The following is a 14,761-nucleotide window of genomic DNA, read 5'->3' on the forward strand; positions in this document are numbered from 1 at the left end:
GCTCTTTGGGGTGGAGTGGCTTGGTCAGTTGACCGGTAGTGGGGTCTGGCTGACACGACCTAACAGACTTTCTCTCCTCTCTCTCTCTCTCTCCCTCCAGCCCTCATATGCTGAGTTTGATATTAGTGGAAATGTGCTTGGTTTGATCTTCAACCAAGGAATGATCTGGTGAGTTATCAATTTCCTCTAGTGATCACCTCATTTGGGGAGTCAAAAAGCTGGAATCCCAGGCTTTGCCTCTCAACCAGCTAGAGAGAGGCTAGACAAATTATCTGGCCTCTCTGAGCTCCCTTCTTTTGCTTGAACAGGACTAGAGGAGAACCAGGACAATCTCTGGCCTACCCACTTGCTACCATATTTGTAGAGAGGGGAGAGAAGAGCTAGGGAGAGAGAAGGAAAAAAAAGGAAGAGGGAGGAAAGAGGGAGGAGAGAGGGAAGAAGGAAAAAAGTAAAAAGTCGGGTGGGAAAGAAAGAAGAGAAGGAAAGGGAGGGAGGGAGAAGGAAGGGGAAGAAAGGAAAGAGAGGAGGGAGGGAGATAAATGAACTGAGGAACTTCCCTCTGAGAAGGAGTTAGAGGAGGCTGCCTGTCTTCAGCCAAAGGCTTTCAAAGGCTCATAGCAAGCCAATATCCAATTCTTTTAAGTTAAGGACTTCAAATACTTTTCTGAGCAGCAGTGCTGTTTCATGGACACCATGGAGAAACAGACAAGAGGCCATGTAATTTGCTCCATGCCTGGCGGTGGGGCAGTGGTAAAATCCTGGCCAGAACCCAAGCCAGGAATGCTCAGAGAGTCCCTGTCCTGAGGAGTGGATGGCTATGGCTTGGTGATAAATGTCCTGGTTAAATGGGAGGCCCCTTCCCTTGGGACCTACAGAGAAAGCAACAAGGCCTCCTGCCCCTAGCCCATCAGTCCCGTTTCCTTGTGTCGTCCTTCCCCGGCCTCTTCTGCTGTCGAGCCAACCAGGTGTGCGGTCTCTGCCCTTCCAGGATGGGCTCCTTCTATGCCCCAGGACTGGTGGGCATCAACGTGCTGCGCCTGCTGACCTCCATGTACTTCCAGTGCTGGGCAGTGATGAGCAGCAACGTCCCCCACGAACGCGTGTTCAAAGCCTCCCGATCCAACAACTTCTACATGGGCCTCTTGCTGCTGGTGCTTTTCCTCAGCCTCCTGCCGGTGGCCTACACCGTCATGTCCCTTCCACCCTCCTTTGACTGCGGGCCATTCAGGTGCACAGCCTCAGTTGCAGGGGAGCACCTCCTCTCCCAGGGCAGTCTGCTCAGAGATCTCAGGCTCAGAATTCCAGTTCTGGTGTCACGTCAGCCTGCGAAAGGCCATGGAGCTTTGGGAAAATCATTAATGCTGTTCAACAGAGCTTTCTGCAGGATGGAGGTGTTCTATGTCTGTGCCATCCAATATGGTAGCCACCATGTGGCTGTTGAGCACTTGAAATGAGGACCGAGAAATTGAATTTCTAATTTTATTTCATTTAAATTAATTTTAATTTAAATAACCACCAGTGGCTAATGGCTACCATATTGGACAGCACATCTCTAACCTTTTAACATATGGATAACCTACTGCCCTGGATTACCTTGCCGTGGGATGAGTAACAGGGGGCATTCTGAAAATGAAACGACCGTACATTTACAAGTCCCATTCAAATGTGAAGCCGCTACTGAGACTCTTGACAGGGTCCTCATGCTCTACAGAGCACTGTAGGCTCAAGGTATAAGCCAGACTAGTTTCAGAGACTGGACATTGTATATAAAGAGATAAACAACTATGTAAGGAGGTAGATGGAGAGAGAATGTGCATCTACTGCTCAATTTCCAAATGCGACACCCTCTGAAAACAAAGCCCTTTCTTTTCTGCATAAAAAGGGATTCTGTGGTTCAAGAGTTTGGGACATGCTGCCCCTTTTATCTGCCACCTCCTCACTTAGAAATGCACAATGCACACTCCTTTATTCAAGGCGCTGAAGAAACGTGCAGGGAGAGACCTTGTGCAAGCCGGTGCTTCCGTCCCTGCTGACCACAGACCCTTGCTCCATGGAACACCATCTAGGGCAGGGAGGAGGGTGAGGCTAGTAAGGTGCCCACCTTGCACCTGCACAACCCCGAGGGCAGTACCTCCTTAAACTGTGCACCCCAGGGCCTCACCCGCTTCATTCCAGTCCCAACCCTGCCTACTAAGGTGGATCAATACGCTTTGGGAAATGCTGAACTGACACTTCTCAGTTTATAACAGACTGACCTTGATAAAGCCCTGTGCTTGGTGCCCCACAGCAAGGGCTGTGGGAGCTCAGAGGAGTCGTTAGCAGGAGAGCTCACAGCAGAGTGTGATGGGGCTGAACGGGGGTCCAGATAGAAGGGAAGGGGGGCTGGATCCAGAGTGGAGGACCAGTCTGAGTGGCAGGAGGCCTGGGCACCAGGCTGAGGGACAACCACATGGCAGAAGTGGCAGAAGCTTCTTTAGGCTTCTTCCTGAGCAAGGTTTGGAGGGCTGGGCTCTGAGTGCAAAGGTTCAGCCGGTGCCCCTTTGCGCAGACCACCCACCTGTTCCAGGCAGGAGGCCAGTGAGTAGGCCCGTGTCGTGTCTGGCCCTCGCCACCTGCCCCACTCTTGCTTCATCTGCTCCCTGAGGCCCTGACAGCTGACACCCAGATAGCAGAGGAAGGGACCCACGAGTGGAGCCCAGGAGGACACGTGGCTGCCACCTCCTTCCTGTCACTCTTCTGATCAAAACCCACCAACAGGACTTCCCTGGTGGCGCAGTGGTTGAGAGTCCGCCTGCCGATGCAGGGGACACGGGTTTATGTCCTGGTCCCGGAAGATCCCACATGCCGCGTAGCGACTAGGCCCGTGAGCCATGGCCACTGAGCCTGCGTGTCTGGAGCCTGTGCTCCGCAACGGGAGAGGCCACAACAATGAGAGGCCCGCATACAGAAAAACAAAACAAAAAAAACACCAACAGCGAGAACATTCATCCCTCAAGCATTTTCACAGCTGTCCTCTCACTTGCTTCTGAATTTTACTCAATGGTCACATTTTCAGGCCTTCCCTGGAGACCCTAACTGAAGTCACACACACACACACACACACACACACACACACACACACACACACACGCACGTCTTGTCATTACTTCTGTTTATCACATCTCTTTACCAACATCTAGCATGCCATTCTTTTTGTTTTTTCATCTTGTTTGCTGTCCATCTCCCCCACCAGACCATAAGCTCCATGCAGGTGTGATTTTTTTTTTCTTCCTTTCTCCCTGCTTTACACCCAGTGTCTAGGAGAAAATTTATGGTCAGTGCTTGAACCAGACCCTTCACCTGGCAGAAATTCACTTTTAGGGTTGGGACCAGATCCAGGCAGGCAAGATAAATGAGTGAGATGGGCAGCATTGTAGAGTGTATAGTTAAAAGTAAGGGTTGGTAAACTACATCCCGTGGACCGAATCCAGACCACCTGTTTTTGTAAATAAAGTTTTATTAGGACACAACCTCACTCATTTGCTTACAAATAGTCTATGGCTGCTCTCTAACTACACCAGTAGAATTTGAGTAGTTCCAACAGAGGCCATCTGTCTCACAAAGCCTAAAATCTTTTTTGGAGAAAAATTGCCCCCACTCCTGATTTAGAGCATAGATTCTAGAGCTGGCTCTGTCGTTTGCCAGCTGGGTCATCTTGAGCAAGTTACACAGCAGATTCATTGCCTCTGAGATGGAAAATTTCACAAGCTTTGTTAATTTGTTCAGCTATGCCTTCTTCTCCTCTGTATATAGTTTGGCCATTATCAGTTGTAGCACATCACAGCAGATTCCACTTTATTTCAGTTGTTGCTGTGAGGGTTTAGTGTGCTGTTATCTGTAAAGTACTTGGAGGAGTGTGCTAATCCATAGTAGGGCATATATAAGAATTTGTTAAGCTTGAGCCCTGCCTGAATTCGGGGTAGCTGGTACTCATAACAATGCTATGAGGTGGGAAGCATTATCTACACCAGGGATCAGCTAACTTTTTTCTTTTAGAACCTGATAGTACATATTTTAGGCTTTGAGGATCAAGAGACAAAATCAAGACTATTATGTAGGTACTTATATAACAGGAGAGAAACAAATGCCCACAAAGTTTTTACTGGCAAAATTCAAAATATGATCATAATAATAGAGTATAATTTTTTGTAATACAGGACTACCAATGAGAAGAATGGAATTCTTTTGAGGGGAAGGAGGTGATATTTCACATAATAGAGGTTCAGAGTTACTATTCTGTATCATCAAAAATCAGTTGTCCTAAAAAAAAAAAAAAAAATCAGTTGTCCTGCCCAGATAGCCATCTTTGCTGCCAGATCAATTTTTGTGCCAGACATGGCAACACATCTACCACCATAGAAAAAAAATTTGCCATAAAGCTTCATTACTGCCAAGCCATCGGACTGCTGTGCAGTAGGGCAAGTCAGGATATTCAGTTTCTATTTCTAATAAAAATTCACAGATATGAAAATGATTAAGTCATGAGAGCAAATGAAGTTTACCATTGACACTATTGACTCAATTGTACATGATAGATTCAAATATTTTCTACAAATTACTGATGAATAAGAAAATGAATAACCATAGTGTGCACACACTGAAATTTTCACAAGCTTTGTTAATTTGTTCAGCTATGCCTTCTTCTCCTCTGTATATAGTTTGACCATTATCAGTTGTAGCACATCATAGCAGCTTCCACTTCATTTCAGTTGTACTGAATTCCATTCCATTCAGTTGTACTAAATTAGTGTTTTCTCAATTTCTTTGAGAAAATTTCACCCGTATATGTCCTGCACAGAATATTCATAGGAGTTAATTCTTCAGTCACTTCAGACTTGGCATTAACTCCTCAAATAACAACTAAGCAGTATCAGAAACATCTATTGACTCATTAAGAGCCAAAGAAAACCACCTAAGATCACTTGCCTTGTGTTTGAATGTCCTCAACTCTTCAAGTAACTGCTCTTGCTGGAAAATCTAAAAGTCTTAAGTATATTTTCTCTGAATACATTCCTTCAGCTCCTACAATTTAATTACTTCATCACTGGTAAATGAGGACCATGATTTTGGAAACTAGAGGACAGGGTATCCTTGTTATATAGAGACAGAAAGCTTAGATAAACTATGTCCTTCAGTTGTATGGAAAGCTGAATTTGTAAATGATAAACTTCTATATTTAGCTGAGGATATTTCTTTTTTTTTCTTTTTTTTTTTTTTTTTGGTTGCACTGCGTGGCATGTGGGATCTTAATTCCCCGACCAGGGGTCGAACCCACGCCCCCTACAGTGGAAGCACAGAGTCTTAACCACTAGACCGCCAGGGAAGTCCACAGCTGAGGATATTTCTTTTTTTTTTTTTTTTTTGAAGATCAATCTTAGTAAAAACTTTTTTCTCTGTTTTTTTTTAATTGAAGTATAGTTGATTTACAGTGTTTTGCTAATTTCTGCTGTACAGCAAAGTGATTTAGTTATGCACATATATACATTTTTAAATATTCTTTTCCATTATGGTTTTTTTCCAGGAGATTGGATATATTTCCCTGTGCTATACAGTAGGACCTTGTTGTTTATCCATCCCATATATAATAGTTTGCATCTACTAATCCCAAACTCCCAGTCCATCCCTTCCGCTCCCTCTCTCCCCCTTGGCAACCACAAGTCTGTTCTCTATATCTGTGAGTCTGTTTCTGTTTTGTAGATAAATTCATTTGTGCCATATTTTAGATTCCACATATAAGTGATATCATATGATATTTATCTTTCTCTTTCTGACTTACTTCACTTAATATGATAATCTCTGGTTGTATCGATGTTGCTGCAAATGTCATTGTTTTGTTCTTTTTAATGGATGAGGAATATTCCATTGTATATATGTACCACATCTTCTTTATCCATTCATCTGTTGATGGACCTTTAGGTTGTTTCCATGTCTTGGCTATTGTGAATAGTGCTTCTATGAACATAGGGGTGCATGTATCTTTTTGAATTATAGTTTTGTCCAGGTATATGCCCAGGAGTGGGATTGCTGGATCATATGGTAGTTCTATTTTTAGTTTTTTAAGGTTCTCCGTAGTGGCTGTATCAATTTACATTCCCACCAACAGTGTAAGAGGGTTCCCTTTTCTCCACACTCTCTCCAGCATTTGTTATTTGTAGACTTTTTAATGATGGCCATTCTGACCAGTGTTAGTTAGGTGGTACCTCACTGTAGTTTTGATTTGCATTTCTCTAATAATTGGTGATATTGAGCATCTTTTCATGTGCCTATTGGCCATTTGTATGTCTTTGGAGAAATGTCTGTTAAGATTTTCTGCCCATTTTTCAGTTGGGTTGTTTGTTTTGTTGTTGTTGAGTTATATGATCTGTTTGTATATTTTGGAGATTATAGCTGAGGATATTTCTAAGTAAAGTGTTGAAGGTGCAGCCTAGTTTCTTCTTGCTGTTTATATTAAAAATGTGAGAAGAAAGAGATAAATTGAGGAAAGAACTGATAAGCAAAAAGGAACCAGGACTTGATGATTTGGGAAATTCTCAGTCTGTCCAGTTTGCAGAAGACTCTAAAAACAGGTCCACTGTTAGGAAAGCATGCTCTAAGGAGAAAGCCAAGGAGGAGGCTGGACAACATTTTGCTAGTGCTTCTGAAGGATCTGAATATTCATTCACACAGATGATTCTTTTAAGCATGTAACTCGGATCCTCTCAACCATCTCAGCAGAAGCCAGAAATAGAAATGGAATTATCCAGGAAAGATCTGTGTAGGACCCTCTTGTGTAATGGACTGAATTCCCACAACATACATGGAAGCCCCACCAGGTATTTGAGATTGTTGTATGAGCAGTATCAGAGCTTGGACTGAAAGGGGCAGAGAAGAGACAAAATGAAGGAAAGCTGTTGGACTCCAAATATTCTATAGTCAGTAAACAGGCTGATCAAATCTACTCAGCTGAAACCTGTGCTACTCTTCAAGAAAAAGGAAGGATGACTCCGAGGCCAGAGTCTTGGGCCTGGAGGGCAGAGCTGCAGGCAGGCACAGAGAGTTGAGCCGAGAGAAAATCATTCTCAGGCCTTTGAAATCTAATGGAATTTGGCTGACTGGACTTCAAAATTGCTGGGAACTGGTGATTCCTTTCTTCCTTCCATTTTCTTCCTTTTGGAATTGGAATATCTATAACTGTTATCCTATGGCTGACCCACCATTGTATTTTGGGAGTAAATAACTTGCTTTCTAGTTTCACAGCTCCACAGATAGAGAGAAATTTTGCCCCAAAATGGATCATACCCAAAGTCTCACCTACACCTGATTTAGATGAGATTTGGGACTTTTGAGTCCATGATATTTAGATGAGATTTTTGGACTCTGAGTTGATGCTGTAATAGGTTGAGACTTTGGGGCATGTAGGGATGGTGGTGAATATATTTTGCAGGTGGAATGAGTGTGAATGTTTGGAGGCCAGAGAGCAGACTGGTGGGCTGAATAATGGCTCCCAAAGATATCCAGGTCCTAATCCCTGGAACCTGTGGATGTTACCTTATACATCAAAATGGTCTTTGCTTATCTGATTAAGGATGTTGAGATGGGGAGATTGTCTGAATTACCCAGATGGGCCCTAAATCACGTGTCCTTATTAGAGGGAGGCAAAGAGATATTTGACTATAGAATAGCAGTAAGTGATGTGACCTTGAAAGCAGAAAGAGATTTGAAGATTCTATGCTGCTAGCTTTGAAGATAGAGGAAGGGACCATGAGCCAAGGAATGCAGGGAATGAAGCTCTAAAAGTTGAGAAAAAGAAACAGATTCTTCCCTAGAGCCTCCCTCTGAAAGGAGAGCAGTCCTGCTGACACCTTGGTTTCAGTCCAGTGAAACCATTTCAGACTTTTTGGCCTCCAGAACTGTAAGAAAATAATTTGTATTGTTTTAAGCCTCCAGTGTGGTAATTGGTTACACAGTAGTCACTGAAAACTAATGCATCATCTAATATGTCATAATTCAATGACAAAATAATCCACATTCTCTTGTGACTTAAGCATCACATTTGAAGTCCACTTTTCTTGTTTTTACAAAATGGGTATGCAGTAGTAATTTAAAAAATAATAGGGATTTCCTGGTGGTCCAGTGGTTAGGACTCTGCACTTTCACTGGCAAGGGTGCGGGTTCAATTCCTGATCGAGGAACTAAGATCCCGCAAGCTGCAGGGCACAGCCAAATACTACTACTAATGATAAATTAAATGTTATAATATGGTGATATGCATGGCACTTGAAATGCTGTCATGTTATAACTACATCATTGCAATTTGTAGTGTGCTGTGCAGCAGTACTAAGCATTGAGATGGCCACAGATGTTTGCTAACACAACTACTCATCTCTGCTATTATAGCACAAAAACAACCAGAGACTATACATAAATAAATGAGCGTGGCTGTGTTCCAATAAAACATTTACAGACACTGAAGTTTGAATTTCATACTTCAATTTTTATGTGTCACAAAATATTATTCTTCTTTTGATATTTTTCCAGTTATTTAAAAATGTAAAAGCCATTCTTAGCCCACAGGCCTTATAAAAACAGGTAGCAAGCCAAATTTGGTCCATGGGCCATTGTTTGCTAACCCCTGATTGACACATAAGAGAAAAATGAAGCTTCTAGATGCAACATTTTGGAGGGCACTTATAATTTGACAGCCCCATACTCAATGTTTTATATGAATTCATGTCTATGTCCTCTAAACAATCTGAGACAAATGCTGTTATTATATTTATAATACCATATTGTATATACTATTTTATTATTGTACTATATTATACGGACGAGGAAATCAGGGCAGAGAAATTTTCAGTATCTTGCCCAAAGATATCAAACCTCTGCAGCACTAACCAATAGAACTTTCTATATGAGGGAAAAAAATCCACATCTGCTCCTCAAATATAGTAGCTATTAGTCACATGACTCCTTGAAATGTGTGACTAAGAAACTGAATTTTTAATTTAATTTTAATAACCACATTGAAAATTACAGCTCGGGCTTCCCTGGTGCCGCAGTGGTTGAGAGTCCACCTGCCGATGCAGGGGACACAGGTTCGTGCCCCGGTCCGGGAAGGTCCCACATGCGCGGAGCGGCTGGGCCCGTGAGCCATGGCCGCTGAGCCTGCGCGTCCGGAGCCTGTGCTCCTCTAAAAGAAAAGTACAGCTCTAGTGGGGAGAGTGAGGGTATGAATACAGGCAGAAAGTGAGTAAGTAAATTGTCCATGGTGTCCCACAGCTAATAAATGGAGGAGAGAGGATTTAAACCAGGAATTTCAAACCATAAATTCCTGTTCTTGGCACCAAAGCTACCAACCAAATGCCAGGAGCAGACAGTAATCTCTGGGCAGGTATTTGTAGAAGGCAGTCTGCATAATGGTTCTTAGGTATTTGAAGAAAATCAAAATCACTGTTGTGAACAGTCCAAGAGCCTGCCCTAGGCAATACTGGAATTCTCATCTGAAGACTAATTGTAGGTATTTTTGAGTCACCATGAGGCTGTCCATCACATCAGTATCTGGAGAGCTGCCTCCAGGCCCAGGGACCCAGAGGAAGCTCCATGTTGGTCTCATAGCTACATCACAGGCCATTTTCTCCCATGAGAGTATAGGAGAAAACCCATTTTCATCTTGCCGAGGAAGGTACCAGGCACAGGAGACCGAGGTAATTTGAGAGGTTGTGAGGCCCCGAGGACTTGAAGCTGGGGAGCCAGGGTGCTGAGGCAGCTCTAAGCCCTCGCCTACAGGGCAGCCCCACGTGGGGGCTTTTTCCACTGCAGTCCCTGTGGAGAAGAGCTCTGTTCTTCCAGGAGAGTAGTCGTGAGTGGCAGCCTGGACCCTCCAGGGTATGGACACAGTTGTTTATGCCGTATGAACTTCACAGCACGCTATAATGTATTCTCTCCTCTTTCCAGTGGGAAAAACAGAATGTATGACGTCATCCAAGAGACGGTCGAAAACGATTTCCCAACCTTCCTGGGCAAGATTTTTGCTTTCCTCGCCAATCCAGGCCTGATCATTCCAGCCATCCTGCTGATGTTGTAAGTTAGCCAGGGGCCGTGGCTCTGCCTCGTGGAAACCTCCCCGAGACTTCCTTGGCAGGTCCTTCTTTCTTGCCCTCTCAATCTGGATTTCCCAGAAGCAGATCCTCAGACAAAGACTTAAACGCAATCTAAATCGCAATTGGAGGGAGCAGTGTGTGTAGGGAAGTAAGACAGAGAAGGGACAGGAAGGTGTATTCTTACTACTGGGGTGACTTTAATCCTGCTGGGAGTTCTGAGAAAGTGTGCCTCTGAGTTATCCCGCTCAAGGGTGAGGGATCCGGGACATCTGTAGACCAGTTCCCATCCATCACTGGTTGAGTGTTGCTGGGAGATGTGGAAGGGAAGAGGCGTTGGTTAATTGCCCGGCAGTTTGGGCCAGCTGCCTTCATGGACAGAATGGTTTCTGAGTGTGGGCCGGGGCTACACTGGCAGCTATAAGTCTTTCAGTGAGCACACTGAAGATAGGGCCCAAAGCATAAGGTGAGTACTGGCGTTGTCTGCAGCACCCTCCAAAACATCCACTGGAAATATCAAAGACCCCTTCCCCAAGAAAGCTGAGGCCTGATGCAGCCTGTCCCTGGCTGGGCCCGCAGGACTTCTCTACAGAGCATCCCGTGCACTAGAGTGTTCGGTGCATTTGTCACCATCCCTCTCACAGACTGAAGATGTGGGTGGGCTTGGCGATATCTGTATCCCCAACACCAGCCCCATGCCTGGGGCGTAGGAGGCAAACAATGAACGCTCAAGGAAGGAGCAGGGCAGGAAATTGTGAAATATTCCTAACGTACAGAAACATACAGACAAGCATGTACAAGATCACAAGATTAAACAGATGTTAACATTTAGCAATATTTGCTTCAGATCAGTCTCTCTTTTTAAAAGAAAGAAATGTTACACTTCAAGCCCCACCCAGTCTTTCTCTCTCCCTCCCTCTCCAAAGGTGACCACTATTTGGATTAGTTTTCATCATTTCCAATCTGGACCATTTAATCACGTGTATGTACTATTGCTTTCTGAGTTCAAAAATTTTTCATGACTCGTTCAGACTACACAGCTTTCCTCACTCACGTTATGTTTGGGGGACTTTTTCATGTGGATACACGAGCACGCGTTTTCATGGCTCTGTTGTATTCCACTGTGTCACAAAAATAATCAATAAACAATCTGTAATAGGAATAGAAAAGAGTTTTATTTGAGCCAAACTGAGGACTATAGCTCAGAAGACAGCTTCTTAGATAACTCTGAGAAGTTGCTCCAGAGAAGCATGGTTTTCAGCACAATTTTATATCTTGACAGAACAAAGAACATTAAACAAATCAGGGATACATTCTTTCAAGATTTAAAAAAAAAAAACCGATCAGCACACACACAGCGAGTCAGCATGGCCTTGGCATCTGGGAAGCGAATCTTATCATCAAAGGAGGACCAGCATTGGAATCCTAGGAAAGGAGACATTTAATCTTTATTTTTCACATGGACATTCTTTACTTCTGGTCAATGTGCCCTTTTCTTTCATAATTAAAATAGATATAGGAGGTCCCTGGTGGCCTAGTGGTTAGGATTCTGGGCTTTTACTGCCGTGTCTCGGGTTCAATCCCTGGTCAGGAAACTGAGATCCCACAAGTCGTGAGGTCACCAAAAAAAAAAAAAAAAAAAAAAAGCAGATGTACAACGTATGCTTGATAGGTCACAAGCAGGCTGCTTTAGTTAGCATAAAATTCAAGTTAGCTCATGTATAAGCCAGAATGACTTCCCCATACCTCAATATATGAAAATTTCTTTTATCAGTTGTGTGATTAAACCACAGTTTAACCATTTCTCTGCATAGAGATAGGTTGTTTCCACTTTTTGGCTATCTCCTTATATGTCTCCTTGCGCGCATATTACAGTTTTCTCTAAGATAGACTTCTAGAAGTGGTATTGCTGGGTCATAGGTATGCGTTTCTTCAATCTTTGAAGATAGTGCTGAATTGCTCTCCAAAATAGGTGTATTTCCTTACATCCTTGACTTCAGACATCCTCTGCTTCTAGTCCCGGCATGAAGGAGGGCTGACATGGTAGTGACAACCACCTGAGGAAATTCTGGAACCCAGACACCAAACCTGACCTTACGGGGCGGCACAGGGAAATGCTAAGCTTGGAAACAGCCTCAGGAGGAACACAGCCACCCAGGAGCATTTTATCTTCTCTGATCTCTGGTTCCTCCCTAACAAATGGGCTGTGAATTAGGAGAGAGGGCAAGGCCTCGTGGGCGCCTTCCCAACAGATGGTGGTCCCTTGCCTGTCCTCCTTCTGGCCTCTTGTCACCCACGGTCCTCTGAGTCTTTGCTTCAGGAAGCTCACAGGACAGCCTCTGACCCATACTCTACCAAAGGCTGCGTGGTTCCTCCCTTCTGCCTGTAAGAGAGCTCGAGGATTCTGCTGAAGTGGCTCCACCTCAGGATCCACCCTGAGGGCAAGGATCAGAAGACCCAAGAAAAGTGACAGATAAGGACAGGCTGTTGGAGCACCCAGTCCAGGAGGCATCCCGGGCTTTTGTGGCCCCTCCTTCTCAGGTGGTACATCCAGGACAAGCCCCAAATCCTAGATCCTGTGAAAGGGAAGCCCAGGCTATAGCCTCAAAGGACACCCAGCCACCCAGTCAGCCAGTGGGGGCTGGACTCTGAAAACCACAAGCCCAGGACAGACATTCCCATCAGGGCACCCTGGGTAGAGGGCCTTTGGGGTCTGTGCAGTTGTGTTTCTAGGCAAGCTTGGAGCAGGTCACTTAGCACCTCTCTCTCCTCTCTACATACTTGAAGGCTTTGGCATCAAATGTGGTCTCCGACAAGTGCAAATAGATAGGGCGGCCTTGGGCAAGTGACTTAAACTCTCTGCATTCCAGGATGCTGACCTGTAAAGACAGGAGTCATCCTTTCTTCTTCACAGGGTTTCATCAAAACCTGTGAGACGTGGAGTGGGATGCACATGGCACAGAGCCTGACACAGGGCAGGTATCCAGGAAACACAAGCAGCTGTTTCTGCAGACAAGAAACCTGCCTCTCCCCTGCCTCTTCAGTTTCCCCAGAAGAGGACTGATTCCCTTAGTTAACCTTTATTAAACACTCTGAGAACTAGAAATGTGTTCAATAACATAGAGAGAGAACAGGGATGTCCAAGACCTTGTCAATGATGTTAAGTGGAGAACTTAAGATGATGGTAAGACCTCCCTCCACCCTGCCCAGAGGCAAAGCCTGGTCACCTATTCCAGGAAGCCTGCTGTGATTCTTCGGGAAAGGTGTCCAGCTCTTGCCATTTTCCAAGATCACAGTACCCCTGGAGCATGCTTTTCTCTTGCAGCCTGGCCATTTACTACCTGAACTCAGTTTCCAAAAGCCTTTCCCGAGCTAATGCCCAGCTGAGAAAGAAAATCCAAGCGGTGAGTCTGTCGGGCATTTTCATTCAAAAAGATGTTATGTTTTTGGTTTTTGCTAATTTGCTCTTTGAGCCCAGTTGTATTCTTTAAATGGCTTTCCTCTAAACCAAACCCCAAATTATCTGCATGGTAGGAAGCAGCCTTGAGAGACTCAATGACATGCATTTATATTCTGAGGGTATTTGGGAATACATAACAGTAATGACTTAAATTTTGAGCGGTTGCTAAAGAACAGGAGAAACTCAATAGATTAAACCAATGTTCATACACAATAAAACCAGTACCCACAGTAATTCCTACCTATTAAAACTAAAACTAGAAATACTAAAGAAAACAGCATTGTCAGAACAACACAGTGCTTGTGCCCCATGACCTAAGGAGTCTCTTAAGTCCCCTTCACACTGGGGCAGCCTCTTTCAACATCTGCTGACACACTGACTGCCTCTTCTGCTCTCCCAGCCCCCAACCCCACCTTCTTCACGCGGTAAAGGCTCTACACCAACCCTCCCTAAGCCCTGCCTTCCTTGCTTCCTCACCCCCTCTTCTGGAACTAGTCTCATCAGCCTCACTGCCAGTTCCCCACCCACACTTCCTCCTGCCCAGGTATAGAAAGCCATTGAAATACAGGATTGGCAGAGGTTCTGTCCTCCCCTGGCCAGATGTTCCTTCAAATGCCATGCAAACCTGAGTCCCAGGTGCCCTCTCCAACCAGCGGTGAGGACAAGAACCGGCTATTTAAGGTGGCTGCCCTCTAGATCTCACCATCCTGGGCTCCGAAACTCAAACACTCATTTCCCTGACCAGGATCAACCTTTCATTTTTTTTCCTGCAGCTACGTGAAGTTGAAAAGAGCCACAAATCTTTCAAAGGCAGAGCCACAGCCAGAGATTCAGAGGACACAGCTAAACGCAACTCCAAAAATGCCACCCAGCTCACCAAAGAAGGTAAATTCTATTTCATGATGATTACTTTTACAAGGCCACGTGGGAAAATGTAAAGAGCAAATGCTGTGAAATCAGATACATCTGGGATTGAAATCAGATTTCTGGCAATTATTAGCTGTATGAAGCTGGGCAAAATAAAACAAGAGTGAATCGCAGGCAACCTCGAGGGGCGGTACAAATGAGGTGGGATTATGCATGTGAAGTGCTACACAGACTTCCTGGCACAGAGAACCAATGAACGTGAGCTGGTAGGAGGAGGAGGAATGTCTGTAAAATGGGGAAATACCAGGGTTGTTTCCCT

The 14,761-nt window shown here is 44.6% G+C and overlaps 1 protein-coding gene across 1 annotated transcript in view; it reads left to right on the top strand.

Annotated features, from left to right (window-relative positions):
• The window catches only part of TMC2 (transmembrane channel like 2), an 82,040-nt gene that overhangs the window by 62,702 nt on the left and 4,577 nt on the right, over positions 1 to 14,761 (top strand). Inside the window, 5 exon segments of the mRNA XM_060124773.1 lie at positions 101 to 168; positions 989 to 1,228; positions 9,973 to 10,098; positions 13,441 to 13,519; positions 14,349 to 14,460. Coding sequence (XP_059980756.1) covers positions 101 to 168; positions 989 to 1,228; positions 9,973 to 10,098; positions 13,441 to 13,519; positions 14,349 to 14,460 — 625 coding nt within the window.

The sequence above is a fragment of the Lagenorhynchus albirostris genome, chromosome 15 (genome assembly GCF_949774975.1).
Source record: "Lagenorhynchus albirostris chromosome 15, mLagAlb1.1, whole genome shotgun sequence".
Classification (NCBI taxonomy): Eukaryota; Metazoa; Chordata; class Mammalia; order Artiodactyla; family Delphinidae; genus Lagenorhynchus; species Lagenorhynchus albirostris.